This window comes from Limulus polyphemus, unplaced genomic scaffold, assembly GCF_000517525.1.
Source record: "Limulus polyphemus unplaced genomic scaffold, Limulus_polyphemus-2.1.2 Scaffold465, whole genome shotgun sequence".
Taxonomy (NCBI): domain Eukaryota; kingdom Metazoa; phylum Arthropoda; class Merostomata; order Xiphosura; family Limulidae; genus Limulus; species Limulus polyphemus.
Window position 1 is genome coordinate 211,914 of NW_013666075.1, and position 22,750 is coordinate 234,663.

Sequence of the window (22,750 nt, forward strand, 5' to 3'; positions counted from 1 at the left end):
AAGAATGTTTTATAACTTTTATTCAAACACACATCTAGTTACAAGCTATTTGGTGATCACCACTTTGATTCTAATTCAAATAAATTCATTTCACAAGGTCTTGAAATCAGTCAACTATAATTCAAGCTGTTATTTTCCTTCCTATCTAACGAGTCGTTTACGTTAGTGCTTGTCTCTAAGAATCGATAAATCACAGGAATATTTTTTTTCAATCTGTTGTATTACGATTTTCTCTACGTTGAATGTTGGGTTTAGAATATAATTATAATTGTTAAAAAGATAATCAGATTCAAGTTTTACTTTCGATGTATAGTAGTTTCCAAATATTTAGAAAAAACAATTACTTGCCTGTTTTTTCTAGAAAAGATAAAGAGCTTTAAGATTTTTTTCCTTTTTTTCCAATGTATTCTTAGTTATCTGTGGATTTATCAATTTAAGCACATACTGTGATTTCATCACAAAAACATTCTGAACTTTTAGTTTGGTAGGTTAAAAAATTCATTTTTGGATTAATAAACAAGTATTGTACAAATAACATGTGAAATTAGAACAAATGTTTAAATCATAAAATTCGATATAACGTCTATACAAACCTGGAAAGCCAAACATATTGATGTTTTGAACCTTTGAATATCACACTGAGACATATAAGATGGCGAATTCAATATTTCTCACCGGCTTGGAAGTAGGGTCTATAGTAATCACCGGCTTGAAAGTAGGGTCTATAGTAATCACCGGCTTGGAAGTAGGGTCTATAGTAATCACCGGCTTGGAAGTAGGGTCTATATTAATCACCGGCTTGGAAGTAGGGTCTATAATAATCTCGAATGATCAGAGACAGTGTGGATAATATAAGATGATAGCGGAAACAAACAAATCTCAAACTATCATTTAACTGATAACACTAGTCTAGAATCTACAAAAAACTTCTTCCTCAGCATAGCCTCAAATAGGGTTTTTTTTTGTTGTTTGATCGCAGGTTTATACAATGTACTATTTATGCTCTGTTGCAGTGGGGAGTGAATTTCGAATTCAAGTTTACCGTTTAACCATAGACGGACCTCTATGATGGAGATAGAACTGTAGTGATTTCAGTGTTTTCAAACTTGAAGTAACAATTAATGAGTGTTAGTGTTCAAAACCACAAGTTATCTATTTATCAAACACAAATACAGAGGCAGGTGTGTGTCAGTCAATGGTTTGGGCTGGAATTACTCAAACTATTTTTGACGTTTAAACTATTTTTTCAATAAGTAAACAGTTTACGCGATTTTCTTGTAGTTTTAGTTTTTCCATTATTGTTTTATAAGACAAAAAAATTAACAAACTGGTTATTATTTTTACTGTAAGAAAAGGAAACATGGTGATGGTCGATTAGGTCTTCTTATTTTCAACCTCAATGCACCAATGGAGGAACACTCGTTTGGGCTACACAAAGTTCCAAGTATGATTTGGGCTAATGTGTAAACTAAGAAGGTCAAAAGGCAACCAATCAACTTGTCTGAATTCTGCAAAGTTATAACTGACACTTGGAACAATGCTGTACATTCATGTGTTGATAAACTTATGTTACCATGAAAACAAGGTGTGATGTTGTTCACTGTGAACCTCAGGGTTTAAAGTCTGCGTACTGTTGAGGAAAAATCGAGCTCCGCACTTTGGGTTGTGCTGCACTATAAGAGTGACATAAAATCCCACTATTCGGTCAGGGGAGAGTAGCTCATGAGTTGGCGATGGGTGCTGTTGATTAGCTGCCTTCCCCTTTAGACTATCAGTTCAAACTTAGAGACAGCTATGCGTTGATAGTCCTTTAAATATCTTTGTGCTAATATTCTGAAAACAAACCAGTTTCAGCTACAGCACCTCTACAGTTTTGTTCTGATCTCTGTGCAGTATTATTTAACCAAATGTTCTGATTTCTGTGGAGTATTTTAGAAGTACTTGTTGTGACCTCCATGGAGTAGTATTGAGACACTTGTTGTGACCTCTGTGAAATAGTATTCAAGTACATGTTCAGACCTCTGATATCTTTGGAGTAGTATTAAGCAAATGTTCTGATTTCTGTGAAGTATTTTAGAAGCACATGTTCTGATTTCTGTGGAGTATTTTAGAAGCACATGTTCTGATTTCTTTGGGGTAGTATTGAAGCACATTTTCTGATTTCTGTAGACTAGTATTGAAGCACTTGTTGTGACCTCTGTGTAGTAGTTTAGAAGCACATGTTCTGGTTTCTGTGGGGTAATTTAGAAGCACATGTTCTGATTTCTGTGGGGGTAGTATTGAAGCACTTGTCGTGACCTCTGTGGAGTAGTATTGAAGCACGTGTTCTGATTTCTGTGGAACAGTATTGAAGCACTTGTTGTGACTACCATGGAGTAGTATTGAAATACTTGTTGTGACCTCTGTGAAATAGTGTTCAAGTACATGTTCTAACCTCTATGGAATAGTATTGAAGCACTTGTTGTAACCTCTGTGGAGTAGTTTAGAAGCACATGTTCTGATTTCTGTGGAGTTGTACTGAAACACTTGTCGAGACCTTTGTGGAATAGTATTGAAGTACATGTTCTGATCTCTGTGTAGTAGTATGAAGCACTCGTTCTGAACTCTGTAGAGTACTATTGAAGCAGTTGTTGTGACCTCTGTGTAGTAGTTTAGAAGCACATGTTCTGGTTTCTGTGGGGTAGTTTAGAATCACATGTTCTGATTTCTGTGGGGTAGTATTGAAGCACTTGTCGTGACCTCTGTGGAGTAGTATTGAAGCACATGTTCTGATTTCTGTGGAACAGTATTGAAGCACTTGTTGTGACCTCCATGGAGTAGTATTGAAATACTTGTTGTGACCTCTGTGAAATAGTGTTCAAGTACATGTTCTAACCTCTATGGATTAATATTGAAGCACTTGTTGTAACCTCTGTGGAGTAGTTTAGAAGTACATGTTCTGATCTCTGTGGAGTAGTATGAAGCACTCGTTCTGAACTCAGTAGAGTACTATTGAAGCACTTGTTTTGATTTATGTAGAGTAGTATTGAAGCGCATGTTCTGATTTCTGTGGAGTAGTATTGAAACACATGTTCTGATTTCTATGGAGTAATATTGAACTGTGGAGTAGTATTGCAGTACTTGTTGTAACATCTGTGGAGTAGTATTGAAGTACATGTTCTGATCTCTATGGAATAGTATTGAAGCAAATTATTAAGATTGTATCAGAAAATATTTCATGACGTGAATGGTATGATGATAATGATAATAAATAACGTATATATATAAATAAAATATAATTAAATTTAAACCTGATTTTTGGTAATTAATCTTAACTTCGTGACTTTACTTAAATACGAAATCTGTGAATGAAATAACTTTCGTACAACTATTGTATATGAGTACTAAAAATAAATGTAAAGCTCAATTCATCATTCGATTTACCGGATTTGAGGAATTTCACCCCCTCTTCAGTAGTCTGGACAATAACATCTGGAAAGAATGAGAATAGGATAACAAGGGGGAGGGGAAGGGTTCGAGTATTCATTTATGCCAAGATTATGTATTTATTAAAATGGACATAGCAATAAAAGGGACTATTTTCTGGAAATATAGCAAACGTTGATTTATTTTCTGCCTCACTTACAATTATTTATTTATTTCAGATTTTGAAAACGTATACGTAAAGAGACTTAAATGTTTAGTTTTGGCTATATACCACTCATTCTTAAAGATATTTATAGAATAGGACAATAACTTTTAGCAATAAAAATTGAGTTAAATGCATCATTGCAAATAAATGCATAGCATTATAAATTGTCAAGAATATCAAAGTGCACAATTAATGTTGCATAAATTCCTGCTACAACCTAATATATTGATTGTGATATCATGTAGTTTTATAAATGCTGATATTTTGCCAAGAACTTTCGCAATTATAGTGTCTCTGTTACTATCACATTTTTTGCACAATACATAAAACTAAGGTATTTAATTTCTGAAGACAATGAACTCTTGCTCGTAAGTAAGACAAAGTACATATTTTATCGTATATTACAAAATCGATTAAAACCCACAGATGTCGAGCTTGAAGTTTTGGTAGATGTGGGCGTTAGGACCTCGAGAGAGGATATTAAATCATCCAGTGGCCGCCTACGTGAAGTACGCTCTATACTGATATTTAATGCTTTTTAATGTGGTTTCTTAATTCAACATTTAAGATAATACCGGAACGTTATGCTTGTTCTTTGACTCAATTCTTGACATGATTATTTAGGTATCGCAAGCTTATAATAAAAAGTAGCAACAATTTATGTTTGATTTTCAAAGCCTCATGGTATAAATCCGAATAATTCAGGTCTGTAAGTAGTTGTCCCCCAGGGGCACAGAGGTACGTCTGCGGACTTACAACGCTAGAAACCGGGCAGTGCACAGATAGCCCATTGTGTTGCTTTGTGTTTAATTACAAACAAATTGTAACTAGTTGATACTTTCAATAACGAAATACAATATAGTCTGCATATTTATGTGAAAAAGTCGCCTCTGCCAACATATTCTAACTTCATAGGTCTGTATGCCATCCCTTTTGAAATTTCTGTATCTGTTAATTTATATAACACAGTAATGACTCTGAGGATAACAGTAACTTGTTGTCGCTTTAGAGCATAAGTTCACAATAAGTGCTCAATAACAAAAAAAATCGACATCAATATGTACGTGAGTCTTTTTCTTATATTATTTGTATACACAGCACAAAACAAGTAAATACTAATTGGAATTCCTATTATTATAGCTGTGAAAGGCAAAACCACTATAACAGAAACAATATCAATCATCTCCTCAGTTCATATTCATGCAAACCAGGCCATTGATGTTTTTTGTTTTTGAAGGGCTCATAGTGATGTTCCATATATACTGACAAATGTGTATCTTGTGTGATCGTTGTTCATTACTCAGGCTCTTTAAGACGAAATAAAAAGTTACTTTCTACCTTACTTATATAAAGAAACACATTTTCAAGATTTTGAAGCCAATATATTATATGTTAAGCTCAAACACAAACAATTACTTTCTTCGTATGGATGATTACTTTATGTCACATGTCCATAACTATATTTGCTTTTCCAGTATTCAGAGACGGATATTTATTTTCTGTTGTTTACTGAGACTGATATTTATGTCTTGCTACATCCAAAGACAGACGTTTAAGGCTTATCATATTCACAGATGAACATATATTTTCACCTACTTCTAAGGACAAATATTTAAGTCTTGCTATATCCACACAGAGATATTTACTTTCTGCTACTTTTAGAACCGAGTATTTTATTTCGACTACTTAAAAAAGACGAAATATTTACGTTTTTCCGCCTCCAAAGACGGATATTTATTTATGTTTTACTACATCAAAAGACGAGCACTTACCTCTTACTTCTACAGATACCTAGTTCTATCAATGAAAGTTTACTTTTTCTACAGTAGAGCCTAATTATTTTGGTTCTGAAACATGTAGAATCGGATATGTATCTTAAGATCAATATTTATCCTTAGCAACATTTAGACACTAACGTTTACATTAGCTATTTTAATATACTGTAGTCTTTATGCAAAATCTAGAGATATAATTACTTACTCCTACATTGTAAAAAAGAATATTTTTTATAAATAGTGTATAATACACGCGAGTCGCTTCAGGGTTTAAAGGCTCCCTCATGATTCACAGAGGTTCCAATGTACTTATCAATCTCTTCTATCATCCCCAATTACTTCTATAGATACCCTTTCAAAGGGGACCCCTACCCGAAAACAAACCTTGTTAGGACTCCTGCCGTGGTGCCTGAGCACGTGTGCCACATTAGGTCCCGCTAGCCTTCTAGTGGAGGTACGAACACAGTTTCAACGTGATTTAATGTAGGATAGATATAATAAGAATTCATATATTTCTTCTAGATAAACCAAATTATATATGAATTTTCCGAATTTTTTAATCTAATGCTGTAATAATTTCAATTCAGTTTAATTTGTTTTTTACTTTTATCGGAACCTTTCGCTCGCCATTTAGATATTTATGTTTTTTATTATAGCTTTAAAAAGTTCGCCTTTAATGACCAATATTACTATGGCCTTGTTTTCCAATTCATTTAATGAGCGAAGACGGAAACTTTTATAAAATACTGATTAATGATGTTTAATTTCATTAAAGTAAATATCGTATTACATGTTTCAAAATAGACTTCATTTTTTTTCGATAATTGGCAACAATTATCTTGATCTTTTACTGCCTCTTTAAAATTTAGCTACAACGAATTGGTTTCTCGAATCCTTTGTAGGTCTTCCTATGTAATATATAGTTACGATTATTGACCGTTTCCTATCTATATTACCCAATTTCTCCTTATGATCGGAAACTAGCATCCTAATAATAAAAGTCAGGCTTAATAAAACATTAAAAGCTGGAGGAATTCTTATGAACAGAAAATACAATGATGTTCATTTCATGATATACCCCCCCCCCAAAAAAAAGCTACAACTTTTACTATTGCGTAAAACAAATTACTACGGGCATTCTTCACGTTAAATGCTTATTATTGTATTGAGCTCTCGGCTACGTTGCAGTAACTGTAATCAGAAACGAAACTTGAATTTTATTTTAGTCCAGGCAGACTGAATATTAAATTTATATATTATAGAACATTTCGTTGTAAATCTGCAGAACTATTAAAGAATGCTTTCAAATTAGTACTTTTAAAGTAACCTTAATGATAATCGTTAATAACTTCATGAAAATTACACGTTCTGTAAGCAAATGACTAAACAAAAATATGAAAAATTTGAAAAATTATTATCATTTTATTGAGAAAGAACCACAACACAGGTGGAACACTTGCAATATACATGGTGCTTATACCACACCCAATCAGAGTGAATGCGTGTCACAAAATGTCCAATCTCTGTTAATATGAATGGATGAGCCACTTTCCGTCTTTTATATTATTAGCGCTTCTTTCTTAACCCTAATGTTGATTTTTCTTTCATTCAACAGGACTCCTAATTAACCTTATTTAGATTCTTCCTGTAATAGGAAGCAACAATTATTCCATATTGTCTTCATGCACAACGAAGTCATATTTATCTTTCCTAACCCTAATGTTGATTTTTCTTTCATTCAACAGGACTCCTAATTAACCTTATTTAGATTCTTCCTGTAATAGGAAGCAACAATTATCCCATATTGTCTTCATGCACAACGAAGTCATATTTATCTTTCCTAACCCTAATGTTGATTTTTCTTTCATTCAACAGGACTCCTAATTAACCTTATTTAGATTCTTCTTGTAATAGGAAGCAACAATTATGCCGTATTGTCTTGTAACGGTCTGCAATGAATACGCTGCTACAAGCAGGATTCAACAACAAACAATTTATTCAACCATAACAACACTTAGAAGTAAATTCAACACATAGCAAAACACAATTAATAAACAAGTGCCTGGCCAGGACCTCACACCATTATTAAGAAACAACATATCATAAATATTAATGATATAAATATTGTTTCAAGTAATGGAATCAGGAAAAGAAAAAACATAATTCCAAATATATATATATATATACAAAAAACGCAATATTCCAAAAATACGTTTCAATATTAATAACAATAACGAGTAAAAAACAGCGATAATTCACTAACTGTATCTTGACTCTCTCTTTGTTAATGAAGCTTCTGGTAGGGTATTTATTCACTGAGTAGGTCACAATAGTACACTCTCATGTGATCATAAATTTACTTAGTCTTCTGCTAATTAGTAGTATCTGTACGTCACCGCTAGGGAAGCCTGTGTCAGTTTCATCATATGCATATATATATATATATTTACCCAAAATACAAATACTTTTGTAGAAGGTGAGTTGGCATTTTAATGCAACTACAAATTCATAGATAAACTAATCTATAGAAGAAAATAATAAATGAACGATAAACACAACCATAATCATCAAAAAATAGAGTTTGCTATCTCACACTCTTCAAAAACGAAGTGATGACATTAATCACTTTGTATAAAATATCCCAATTTTCGTATCCTAAATTTTAACTCCCTCTTTATATTGAAATCATGAATCTTTCACAGTTTAAGTATAAATATCTTACATGAAAAATACAATTCGTATTTTTCAATCTTCAGTTAGATCTTCTAAGGCTTCTGGTTCTGGTTCGGCTAACCAAAATTTTAACATTTTGAACACTAGCTAACTACGAATCATTAATTCTGCGAAGTGGACACACCAGCAGAAGTCCTTTGTCTTGTGAGGGGACGGCCGCCAAGTCTTCTGAAGTCGACACTTTCGTTTTGCTGCAACTGCCTTCGGTATTGAGAGAATTGTCACTGGGAATATATATATATATTTATATTAAAAACACGAAATCGTCCAATAACAGCACTTGATCTAGAATATTTTAATTCATACACTAATGGAGTAACACACTTCGTAACATCAACAGGTCCATTCCACCAGGAAGAAAATTTTGCAGTAAAATGATTTACTGCAGAAGACGAAGGATGTATACTTAATAATACTAAATCACCTACTTTAAATGTCTCTAGGCGTCTTATACGGTTGTAGGCTTGTCGCTGTCGCTTCTGAGCCTTTTCAACGTTGCCCTCTGTATGATATCTTGTAATTCTGCTGTTAGGACATCAATAGGTTCTCCTGCGTTTGAGCATTTCCACCTATTGTGCCGATACCGACACAGACTGCTTCAAGCTTGTCACATCAGACTCACTAACTTCCATAGTAACACATATTTCCAAACTGTCTCCATGCACAAGGAAGTCAAATTTGTTTTTCTTAAGCCTAATATTGATTTTTCCTTCATTCAACGGAACCCCTAATTAATATTATTTAGATTCTTCCTGGCATGGAAATCCACACTTATTTGTGTTTTTCGTAGGTATCTTTCATATGCATCCCACTTTTTAGGTGCATTTTCTTCTAATGAAACTAGTCTTTGACAAAACGTTTCGTAATAAGGGTAAAATGTTTGACCAAGAGGTAGTTGTTGCGTCTATGAAACTTACAAAAGAGCGAATAATTTGCTTGTTGAATTTCGAGCAACTCGAGGACTATCTGTGCTAGCTGTCCTTAATTTGAAAGTAATAGATAGAGGGAATGCAACTCTTGGGCTATTCTTTACCAGTGAAAAGTGGAATTGACCGACATATTATAATGCCTCCAAGGCTGAAAAAAGTAAGTATGTTCGCGACCCACAGATTGCGAGTCGAGAGCCCTAATAACCAGACCAGAGCGAAAAGAACAGTTACAAACAATTAGGGAGTTAAAAAACTTGTGAGAGGGATGAAAATATAATATTAAACTGTTGTATTTTCTCAATCAACTTTCTTTGATCGGCACGTTTTCTTTTAGATCAGCCTTCACCATTTTCTCGAGTTTATTTGTATGATTGTTTTTGTCCGATATAATCCTGAACTTTTATTTCGTACCCACATTTCTTCATAATAACATTATAATTTTCTTTATCTTTAATTTTTCTATTCTATTTCGTTTTTTAAAGTAACACTCAGTTTCAGTTTTATGCTTTCTTTTCGGACAATTGCTTTAATCTTAAACCTGAAGTTGAAATTTTTTAGTTGGGCATGACTATGTCATTTGAATCTTATTCTATTACACTAATGATATCTAATAACTTTCGCAAAATATTCAAGTTTGAGAACTAACTATAGTCTCTTCTTTAACTTTCTTGTTTCAGTTGATAATCTTGTTTTGTATTTTTAGATATCAGACTTTTATAATAGCACATTAAGATATTTCGATCATATAAGTAACATGTTTGATTTTGAAAAATATTTTTTCATGAGGTCCCATGGAAATGCTTTCAAAATCTCGACATCTTTGAATTGCGCAGCGAGTACGTTTACACTTATTTTTTCAAGGTTTCTAATTAACTGATGCACTTCCTACAATAAAGGTCTTTAAAGCTTATAACGTAGATTTTGTTTATTTGTTTTATTCTTAAGTGTAAAATCGCATAATGGACTATCTGCGCTGAGCCCACGACCCGAATCGAACTCCACATTTTAGCCTTATAAGCCCTCGGTGTTATTCCTAGGACACCAGGGAGCATATAAGATGGTTGAAAAATATTAAAAGAAATACATTATTAGAGTACGGTGTATTATTCTCGTTAAAAGTTTTTAAAATCAAATCACTCCCGCGCTATTTAAAATTATAATAGTTGGAAGTTTAGGACAAAAATGTTGTCTCATGAACAACAAAAGAAGGCATTACATGATTTTGAATATAAGAAAAGATCTTTGAAAAACGATCTCACGAACACCTCATCAGGCAAGCAATAGAGCCTGAAAAGCAACAATCTAACATCATGTACAACCAAGAAACATATGTTTACCGTACATTAAAGGTAGAGGGGATAACCTCGAATGAATCTTTAGTAAGCCCTGGTACAAGATGAAACTTAAATGTGAACGTATATATTAAAAATCCTTTTAAATAAAGTAAGAACCCCATTATGTCCAAAAGATAAAAAAGGAGGTGATTTACAGCCTGACGTGTGCGTGTGGAAAGAATTTAGGGAAACAGAATGCACATGAAAATAACACACAACACAACACAAACACCACTTCCGTTCTGGAAACAACATGGAAAAGTCAGCTATTATTCCCCATGCTTAGGAATGCCAAAAAGCAATGAAGTGGGCTAGATCATTAATCCTGTTGCATGAAGCCAAAATCAACATCAGGACTTTAAATAAACATTGATAAGAAAGGCAAAAGTTGGTCTATATACTTGAAAATTAACAAAGACTGGAAAAAAAAGCAAAATTCATCCATTATGATTTGATATTGGGTAATCTTTAAGAATTTTCAATGTACAGTTAATTTTACATTCATGCTTAATTAATGGTTTGCTGTATCTACTTTGCATGTTTTCTGGAGATTTATTGTTGCACTTTTTGTGTTATTATTATTTTTCCCGCGGATTTACTAGCAACGCCGTTGTAATGTACAAACTTTACATTCAACAATATTTTGATTTGATGAAATAAAATCTTTCAAGTTTTTTGTCACTTATATGCCACCTGTATATTTTAATTTGAACTATATTTAGTATCTATAAACGTAATGACAGCTACTGGAAAGTATTAGTAAGTTCGCCATTTTCGTAAGCTCGCTATTTTCGTATAACTGCGTAATTCATGTTTAATTGTATACTCAAATATCATGTTTAATTATATAATTGAGGGCGAATGGAAGAAATCTCCGTTTTCATTGTTAAAAAAAATATCAGTTTATTTCCCTATTTATTTATTATTGTTAGCATAATATTGAACAGGGTAATATATTTCAAAAGATTTCAGTGGCTGAATTAGCCTCAGTAGAGACGCGTTTATACAACTACAATTGTACTAACTCACTTTGTGCCAAATATTATCTCCATCAGTCATTGGTAAAGTTTGTTTTGGGTTTGTCCATTATTCTTGCCTTATGCAAAGTTGTCGTTAAACTTTAAATTTGATCTAGTTAGTAACTTATTCACGAACTAAATAAATTCACCGTATATTTATATATATATATCAGAAAACCAGTGTAATGTACATTTATTTCATTATATGTATGGACTTCCCTTTGTTACGTAGTTGCAATTCGAACACATTAATTACTGCTGAGAATTTTCAATTGTCTACTTTTCCAGTTGTGTTTTACAATGTTTAGCGTTAACTTAACGTTTATAAATGAGAAGTTCTTCAATTATGAATACCTTTATTATAAAATAACTTATTTTGTCAATATCTATAAAAATGAAAGCATTACTATAAGAAATATAGGCTTGATTATTTTATTACGTATTACTAAGATACGAAGGTTAAGTGAACAATGTACAAGTAATTTGTTTGTTAATTGTTAAATTAATGTATTATTTATACACACAACCCGTACGAAGGATGGGTACACAGCTAGTGTATTACTAAGACACGAAGGTTGAGTGAACAATGTACAAGTAATTTGTTTGTTAATTGTTAAATTAATGTATTATTTATACACACAACCCGTACGAAGGACGGGTACACAGCTAGTGTATTACTAAGACACGAAGGTTAAGTGAACAATGTACACAGTATCTGAAAATTATGTGACGCATCACAAACATAAACCACAACAAGACAGTTACGCTTTGGAAATAATATGTAACAATCCCTTCCTAATAAATATGTTCATACACTCAAATCATAAGGATGTGTTCAGATCGGGGATTCATAATTTCCAAGAATGGGAATATAGATCAAGTTGGGGCCAAGACCATCAAGAAAGAGACCTGCAAAAAAACTAATCCCAACAGTAATAGGCAAAGTGTGGTATTCCTAACAGGAAAGAATTCATGAGCACAAATGTTAAAGAAAAAGCCATCTACCTGTATTCTATAACAGTAGTATGGAACATAATCAAGAGATATCTCTGTCTGGAAAAGCGACACAAGTCATGTGTACACATTGTTTTTTCGTTCATATATTTGTTCAACTATCGCATACTAACATTGTAAAAACGTACTCTTCATAGTCAATATGATCTATAGAAAGGAAGCAGGAAGAAGAGGTGTATTTTGACCACGATAACCTTAACTGAAGAGCCTTTTGAAATGGAAAGTAGCATTCATGGCTATAGTCAGGATGCACGGACGTCGGATAGAGCATGACCGGATGTAGCAAAATCGACTATAACAATGTGATGAGTCTCCATACTCAACCTGTGTGTAAGTAAAAGCAAGCACATGCACCACTTAGATACTACAATTTCATTTAATTTTAGGTTTGCTTCGTAGTAACTACAAATCTTTAAATCTAGTCACACCTTGGACATGTCACATAATAATCAGTTAACCTTGAATTAATTCCATAATTAACAATAATAAGTAAATTAATTACATAATGGACAGTGGTCCTGAAATGACTTACATGATAGCCCATTATCCTTGAATTTTACTTACATAACCACCAGCCACTCATGAATTAATTACATAATGACCATTGAGTGTTGAATTAGTCACATAATGATCATTGATCCCTAAAACAGTCACGTAACGACTCGTGAGTTATCAATTTGTTACATAATGACCAGTGAGTTAAAATATCTCACAATATAATGATTAAAAAAACAAGTGCTCAAATTTTGTAAGTTATCTGCCCAGAATTTATTAGGTAAATTTTAATGGTCATCTAAGACAGGTTGACGTTAAACTACTTAAAACACTTGACACCATTTATTCAATAAGGAAACGCCCTATTACACTATGAAACATTATACAGTAAATTATGTCTTTAAAGAAAGAATTATTCAATGAGGTGATCAAGTGTCGCTACATTGGGGATATGTAAAATTGTATCTTGTCAAAATAACAAAGCTTTATTTGTGTTTGATACAAAACAAAAATCACGAAAAATGTCCACAACTCGATAGTTGGTTCGTTGCATTAGCCTTATCGCTTCTGATAACGAAAATGTGCTTGGAGCTCTGACATGTTCGGTTCATTACTAAAAAGAGAACATTTGCGATAAGTCGACTGTTTCCTTTTATATTTTTTATACGAGTGACAAAATAAATGTAAGATTCAAAGTAGCTTCGTCACCAAACTTTCGGGAAAAACGACATATAGCGTTGTTTCTTGTGTAGAGAAAAAACTTCTGCGTTTCATTGTTGACATCACATGAAATATACACGTATTGTGTAAAGCATGTATCTATAAAAAGCAAATACAAATATATGCCTTAAAACATATCTATGTGAATAAAAAACATCTCAGAACACAATACATATACTATAGACTCCGCCACTATATGAATCCTAGTCCAGGGTTACTGATTAGGGGTGAACTTCCCTAAAACAGGTATAACTGAATGGCACGTGATAAATTAAATGCAGACTGGGCTTCAAGTTATTTTTTAATGTCATTGATATGTTCAAGTTTAAATCTTAAATATTTTAGTCTTAAAAATATTAAACGTTTGTCCTGACTGAAGCGTGTTGAAACAGCAGAGTCCTCTTTTGACGTGTAAGCAGTACTAGATTTGGTTCCTAAATATCCAAAAGATGGATTGCTTCTACTTTTATCATTATAAGTCGTAAGAGTCAATTGTTTGTAAATTATCTACATAATATTCCTCATATATTGGAGATATCTGACTATAAACTGAAGAAGCCAGTTCTTTGTAAACTATCTACATAATATTCATCATATATTGGAGATATCTGACTATAAATTGAAGAAACCAGTTCTTTGTAAACTATCTACATAATATTGATCATACATCGGAGTTCTTCAATTTATAGTCAGATATCTCCAATATATGATCAATATTATGTAGATAGTTTACAAAGAACTGGTTTCTTCAATTTATAGTCAGATATGCCAGTTGTTTGTAAACTATCTACATACTATTGACCATATATTGGAGATATCTGACTATAAATTGAAGAAGCCAGTTGTTTGTAAACTATCTACATACTATTGACCATATATTGGAGTTCTTTGTAAACTATCTACATAATATTGATCATATATTGGAGATATCTGACTATTAATTGAAGAAGCCAGTTCTTTGTAAATTATGTAAATAATATTCATCATATATTGGAGATATCTGACTATAAATTGTGAAAGCCAACTGTTTGTAAATTATCTATATAACGTTCATCATACATCGGAGATATCTCACTGTAGATTGTGAAAGCCAGTTGTTTTTAAATTATCTATATAACGTTCATCATACATCGGAGATATCTCACTGTAGATTGTGAAAGCCAGTTGTTTTTAAATTATCTATATAACGTTCATCATACATCGGAGATATCTCACTGTAGATTGTGAAAGCCAGTTGTTTTTAAATTATCTATATAACGTTCACCATTTATGGGATATATCTCACTGTAGATAGTAGAAACCAGTTGTTTGTAAGTTATCTACATAACACTCAACACACATTGAAGTTTTCTTACTACAGATCTTGTTATTTCGACAACTAAAGCATGGAAAGTTTATTGACATATATTTCCACATAATTAACGCACTTAAAAAATATCGTGCTATCCAAGCGATACCTAAAGAAATAGGATAATAATTGCTCTTGTATGTAAAATGGTGTTATCCATCTAGTTTAGTCATTTTATAAATAAATACATTGTTATTAGATTCTTTAAAATTTAAATAAATATGAATAAGGATAATTTTTGTTTCCGCTACAGTAGCCCCGAAAAGGACTTACTTTAAGTGTTTTAACACTGTTTTAATAAGGAACACTGAGTGTCATATTATTTAAAAACACGCCATGCCTTATTCATTATTTAATTTTTTGTTTTGCTTTTATATATATGACTCGCCAACGTTTAATAGACTCAAAAATTGACTTATTTAATAAATTATGTGTATTTGTTTTTTATAGTTGCTGTGGTGGTAGCTTTTTTCATCTGCTGGGCACCTTTCCACGCCCAGCGTTTGATGGCTATCTATGTGACGGAACCAACTCCAACAGACAAGAAAGTTTATGACGTTTTGAACTACATTTCTGGCGTTTCATACTACTTCAGCGCCACTATCAACCCTATCCTGTACAGCATCCTCTCTTTAAAGTTCAGACAAGCTTTCAAAGATACAATAACGAAATGTAGTGGTTGCCGACAAGGAAGGAGTGGTAAGTTTAACTACCTGTCTCGCTTAAACAGCACCTATCGTTCTACAGCCTTTGAAGCCACTGACGTCACAGTAGTATCAGCATACCCACATCGCAATCACATGTTAGATGTCAGAAATCCTCAAGGTCTGACTGAAGTAAACCTGATCCCTGAGGAAATCCAGGAAACTACCTTCAATACTCCGGTTATATCGAAGTCAACGGTTTAGATGACATATAAAGAGTCAGTACTTTTCTTTTTATTCACAAACAATGGCCATGATGCCGTTGACGAAACGAAACGTTCTGGCCATACACAATGTAAGATAACCTGATACAAAACGATATCAACAATAACAGGGAACGGTCGAAGCTAGTAGAGTTTTGTGAACTTTTTTTTTCCAGTGGTTTATTTGACCATTACAGTCAGAAAGATCTTTTTACAATTACTCATTTCCAAAGAAAGTTAACGTGCTGTTATCACTATGTTTTCCTCAGCTACCCTGTTGCTAAGTGCATCTTCCACGATGTTTAGTTTAGATTTCGTGTCATAATAACTCCCGTGACTTAGATACGTGTGTGAATATCTAAACTTATTAACAATATATGTAACATTTAAGTAATTATTTTAAAGATATATTTTGAAGAAATCCATTCTATAAGGGTAAATACTAACACGACATTTTCGATAAAATATTTTTGTCTTTATATGGAATTCTGTTGAAAACGCTATTTTTGGCAACAACAAAAATTTTGACTTTAGCTCCAATACAAAGGGTTTATCATCTTCACTACATTGCACTTTTTTTATAAAATGTGGTGAAATATTGCTGTGAACTTAGTCACCATCTTCTTTACTGTTTATGGCGTCGGAATACGTATAATCATGATTCAAAAATTAACATAAATGTAAAAAAGGTGGCTCGTTTCCTTACCTTTTCAAATTCATTTACGTCATCATATTTATTCCGAATTTTAAAAATCTGTTGACAAACGGTGTTTATGAAAATCAACTCAAGACCGTTGACTTAAACTATAACATCATAATATTCATTACTTTTCAAAAGTATGAGTACGTTTATTTAATATATAATTGAAACAGTTATGAAACAGTAAAGCCAAAAGGGAAACGGAAGGAGTGGATTTAATAATATATGAGCATGCAAAGACTTTTGCAGATACAGAAAGAACAAGAATAACAATGTTTCTTGACATTGCAGAAACTTGGAGTAGGAATGTTTTCAACAAGGTGAGCTTTTGACGAGAATTATTTATATCAGCGTGGGGCAAAACTTAACATTCAAATCATAACTTCAAGATCACGTTCAAACCTGAGATAATGTTTGCCTGTAATAGAAAACAAACGACACTGTTCATGTTGTTTCTTTACAAGTTATTAATGTGACATGTCTTTATAATGTATCCTCTTAGATATATAACATGCAAACTTCAGTTAAGAGTGATTTCAACATATATAACATGTAACTTTCAGTTAACAGTGATTTCAACATATATAACGTGCAAACTTCAGTTAACAGTGTTTTCAACATACATAACATGCAAACTTCAGTTAACAGTGTTTCCAACATATATAACGTGCAAACTTCAGTTAACAGTGTTTTCAACATATATAACACGCAAACTTCAGTTAACAGTGATTTCAACATATATAACATGCAAACTTCAGTTAACATTGATTTCAACATATATAACGTGCAAACTTCAGTTAACAGTGATTTCAACATATATATAACATGCAAACTTCAGTTAACATTGATTTCAACATATATAACGTGCAAACTTCAGTTAACAGTGATTTCAACATATATAACGTGCAAACTTCAGTTAAGAGTGATTTCAACATATGTAACATGTAAACTTCAGTTAATAGTGATTTCAACATATGTAACATGCAAACTTCAGTTAACATTGATTTCAACATATATAACACGCAAACCTCAGTTAATAGTAATTTCAACACATATAACGTGCAAACTTCAGTTAAGAGTGATTTCAACATATATAACATGCAAACTTCAGTTAACAGTGATTTCAACATATATAACATGCAAACTTCAGTTAACAGTGATTTCAACATTCAAGGTTCTTACAACAACTTCAACTTTGTTTTAAAATGTAATATTCAAAATATTGTCTGTACCATAAAAACGTACGTACAATTCTTGCAATGGTAATAAAAATCTGAAAAGTAAAACTTCTTATGCCAAATGCACTTCTTCGATAGATACCCTCGTGTTTAGTTTAAAAAGAGCAGTATTATAATCTTCAATACTCTACATGATATACGCTATCAATATATATATATATATGTATTCCGTCATACATTACATAAAAAATTCTATTTTAAAACTGTAGGTAACATGCATAAAATTTGGTTTGATATCTTCTCTGCTGCCTTTCATGACATAAACATAGGTATCTTCCTGTTACCATCACTGATACATATATTTCTGCAAAGGTAACAGCTTGACACTTTTATTAGCACACATAGGTATCTAAAAATATCTTTCCTCTACCTTCAGTGAACACATGTTAATCTAAACTTAATTATTTTCTACTGCCATTACGCTCGCACGTAATTATGAAAATTATCACAGCTATGAATGTGATTTTGTGTATAGTTGGTTGCGTTTAGTAACACATGTAAGTAATTAAAAGCGTCCATCAACCACTTTTGTTGACACACATTCACTCGTGTAGAATTAGCTTTCCACGATTGTTATACATAACATTAGGTAAGATTAGTGTGCCACCTTAAATGGTGCATACTGTTATGTAAAAATATCATGAATATTCCATCTCCCATAATAATACATAAAAGTATTTTTTCCTAGTTCAGTTACATACACATTTATGTAAATCGTTTTTTTTTTTTTTGCGCTTTCGATGGTAAACTTAATGTTCTAAAATATATCTTCCCATAACCCTAAGAAACACAACATCGCGTTAATTCTGCCTTCGCGATAAACGTATAAGTAAAACGATATAGGCGTAACGACACATATAATGGCATTCAATTTATATCCGTACTGTTATCAGGCCTATACAAAATCTTCTAGAGATATGCTTTCCTTCAACCACATCAGTCTTGTGGTGTGTTTATTCCGACTAGATTCACTGAGGCATATATTATACCCAACATGATCATTTGTAGGGTGTTCTACGGTTGTTTTATTTTGTGTAAAAGTATAAATATAACACTAAATGTAACAGTAGAATTTTTTATCCCCCAAACTTTAAAATCGTAAGATTAATGTCTCGTTGATTTTGGTAAGATTATGTTAAGTTAAGAAAAAAAATATATACAGCGTGTATCTACTTTTCCACTTTTTCTTAATAAATAAATAAAAAAGGAAAATGATGAAATCTCAAGTTTTAAGCTTTGTGGACTACGAGTCTTTACTAAAACACTTACTAAAATTTGTACTAAAAGTGTTGGAAAGAAAGAGCTTGGGAATAAACATTCCGAGGACTAAATGTGCCAAATTTCTATAATCATTTTAGTGTAGGTTTAATAAAAAGAGAAGCGACAATTTACTAGTACTGCAGCTGCACATATTGTATGTTATAATACACTATTTAATTAACTAAGTAACACAATGAAACAAATAAGATAAAAATGTAAATGATTTTGAAAGAAATGGTTGAGAAGTTGATTTCTTCGCACATGTTTTGAACTTCGCAGTTTTTGATACCACAAACGTCTCGCGTAAAGACAATCTGTCAGTTCATTTTCGAATTCGTTTAGGTTTAACCTAGTCCAGAATTCGCCAAATTGTAGTTTTTTACATGACACATAACACTGAGCTAAACTAAACACCAAAGTTATTGTAATACTAGTAGAGACTCGTAAAACGTTTGAGGTCAAATTAGTATTTTTATAGCAACAGTTCATCTTTGAACACAGGATTTCTAGAATAATAAAAGAGAATTATAATCACAGACATTAAACTCTATAAATTGATTTGTCTTAGGCCTAGCATTAGTTAAGCCTTTATCAAGTACGGCCCATATTCGATAAAGATATATATTTACACTGTAACTTGTGCACGTTTTTTCCTTTAGTTTAGTTACGGCTAAACTTTACCGTACTTAATAGTATTAATAAATAAGCTTATAATGTTATTCTACGACCTAACGTTAGACATTTATTAAAAACTTTGATAAGCTTTTAACACGTTATTGTATAAAAGGTCTATTAAGGTATATATATATGTATGTATCCGACTTGTGTTTACTTTCGTTTGAATGAAGTGCGCATGCATTTTTAGGGCAGACAAAAACCGAGTAGTATTATTATTATACCCCCCCCCCCCGCCCAGTGGCACAGGGATATGTCTGCAGACTTAGAATGCTAGAAACCGGGTTTCGATACCCGTGGTTGGAAGAGTACAGACAGCCCAATGTGTAGCTTTGTGCTTAACTACAAGCAAAAATAAAAGCAAATATGTTATTACAATAGATTTAATCTAAACTCCACAAATATCTCAATTCTGCTGTTTCAAGTTCCATCCTTAAATTAATGTGACTGAGAAGAAAAGCCGTTGAAAAGATGGTGACTTTCTTCCAGACTTATCGAGATCTGGTAGAAGAATTGAAACGATATAGTGACTGTAATACGTAATAACAAATCTACCAAATTTTAAAACCTATATCAAACCGCATCTGGAGTAAGGTTAGATTATTCTTATTCCGTGCCTGCCTTAGGAGGGTGCGTGGCCTGAGGCGAGTACTCAGGATTAGGTTCTCAAATTTGGATACTAGAAGTATACAATCGATTCGGCCAAATGAGACGCGGGGCCTGAGGTGGTTACCTCAACGGCTTCGCCCTAAGGCCGGCCCTGTTCTTATTCGCTATCATATTTTAAGTAGTGTTCTTGTTATTGTTCTCTAACTCAAATATGGAAATTGTACTTTTTTAGGGCCGAGTTTAAGTAAACTTATTGTTGAGATTTATGTCTTGCAGAATCAAAGACTTTCCCCAAATTGTACACATTGCGAGCAATTTTTATTGTGTAAGGGAGAGCATCAAAAATTTAGTAGGTCTGAGAAAAATTAGACCACCAAGGTTTATAAGTCAGCTATTACATAGGGAAATGAAATTGTTATTTAAAGTAGATTTTGGTTTATGTTGAGATGCAATATTTTATTTATGATAACTGTTGTGCAATTTGATAAATAAAATATATCTAATTATTCAATGAAAAAGCTTTTATTTCAAAGCTCTTTAGTTTTGTTTGGTAACTTCTAAAACTCTTTTGATGGATTATAATTAGTTGAATGTTACGTATTAAACAATTAAATGGGTTTGAATGTAGTTTTCATTTGGAATATATATTTAGCATAAACACTTCCGTTGAATGGTAACTAATTGAAAGATCGAGAGAATTTCGGTATATAAACTATATCACACTACTCATTTTTAGAACATAGATAACTTAAGACATCTTTACTTCGGACCTTATATAAATAAGAAAAATGTGATATATATAAAAAGCTGAAAATATATATCGAATTACTTTGTGACGATTTGAAATGAATAAGTGGTTGTAAAGTTACTTTGATAATTTATTTTAGGAAATATTAACAGTAAAGACTTTTGAAATTCTGATGAAATGATGATAAAATAAAAATTTTAATATAGCTCATTACTTTCACGATTAATAAAGAAATTCGTTTTATCTCACCAAATAGTTATATTTTCCGATATTCATTGAAAGCAGTATTAATTGATAAGTCTTTCTTATATTATAAGAAAAACGACAATTCAAAATATACCTTTCATTAGCTATGAACTGAAATATTTGAATCTCACTATACGCTTAATATTAAGATTTAGCGCTAACTAAAGCGAAGATTTTCTGTCATTTCAGAATGGATTTCAACAGAGTTCATCTCTGTTCACCATCACCAAACAACTCCATCTACAGTGTGATAAGAGCAATGAAGGGTGTGTTCCTTTAGGTCGATCTTTTATCAGATCTATGTATTATTTTTCCTGTTTTGACTAATGTCGTGTTTATTAAGAAATCCGGTCTTCTTTTCGTAGCCATTGACTTATCATTCCAATCTTCGCTTTCATTGAATTTCCAAACTCTGTGTATAATTGTTTCCACGATTTTGTGTACTATTTGAAAATATAAGCATGTAAACAGTTATAAGCAAGTAACTTTCGTGATTATAAGAGTAATATATAACTGTATCTTAAACTCTGCTGTTTAAAAATTATCTGTCAGATGTATATAACAGTCATGTTTTAAATATTATTACAATACAATAGGCTTAACAGTATATCATGTAATTTAAATGAAATAAAAGCTTAAGAAATTAATGATTTGGTATCTCAATGATTAAGAAGTTCAGATGTCTCTCGTTCTACATTAAATCAAATAATTTATTTCAATGCAACACACACATAATTTATGATTATCCAAATAAAAATAATATTGTTTATCGATTGACCTCACAAGATTAACGTCTTGTATAACGTATTAAAAATCTGTTTTTATTAATCAATCAAAATGAAAGAAAAAAACTTAAAATTGTTTTCCAAAATGCAAATATTAAATCTAAATAAATTTTAAAACTACATCTTTGTAAAACAATTCATTTTATTTTAACACTTGCATATTATTATATTTTCACTTTTCATTGTACAAACCAGATAAAACTTGTTAAATAAGCGAATGCTATTACATATGACATATAATTATATGACATATAATTATTACTAGGACTGCGGAGAGCAGAAATAGTTTATTGTTCAAGATAACTTCTGTTTATTTTTGATTCCAAGATTATGTTTATCAATTATATATTTAATTATTAATAAACTTGTTATTACGTGGAAAATGTTCAATTATGCCTATTTTGAGGAACATTTCATTTCTTCATTCCTATGTCATCACAAGAAATGGATTCCTTTTTCTATACTGGAAGCTTAAAAAGATTGAAGGGACATTTAACCTAAATAAACAGACAAGGGGTTGTGGAGTTGTTAATTATCAGGTTCCTTGCCTAACGTCTTTTACTATATAAGCAAGATTTCACTTT

The 22,750-nt window shown here is 32.0% G+C and overlaps 1 protein-coding gene across 2 annotated transcripts in view; it reads left to right on the forward strand.

The window, feature by feature from the left end:
- LOC106458448 (pyrokinin-1 receptor-like) overlaps positions 1-21,953 on the forward strand; it is an 81,868-nt gene extending 59,915 nt beyond the window's left edge. The window contains exons 2-3 of one of the 2 annotated variants that reach the window (XM_013917963.2): positions 15,449-15,920; positions 21,571-21,953. In XM_013917963.2, the coding sequence (XP_013773417.1) occupies positions 15,449-15,906 (458 nt within the window). In that variant the 3' untranslated portion in view covers positions 15,907-15,920; positions 21,571-21,953. The remainder of the gene's footprint in view (positions 1-15,448; positions 15,921-21,570) is intronic. The other variant, XM_022384660.1, reaches the window with a different exon arrangement.
- The last annotated feature ends 797 nt before the right edge of the window (positions 21,954-22,750 follow it).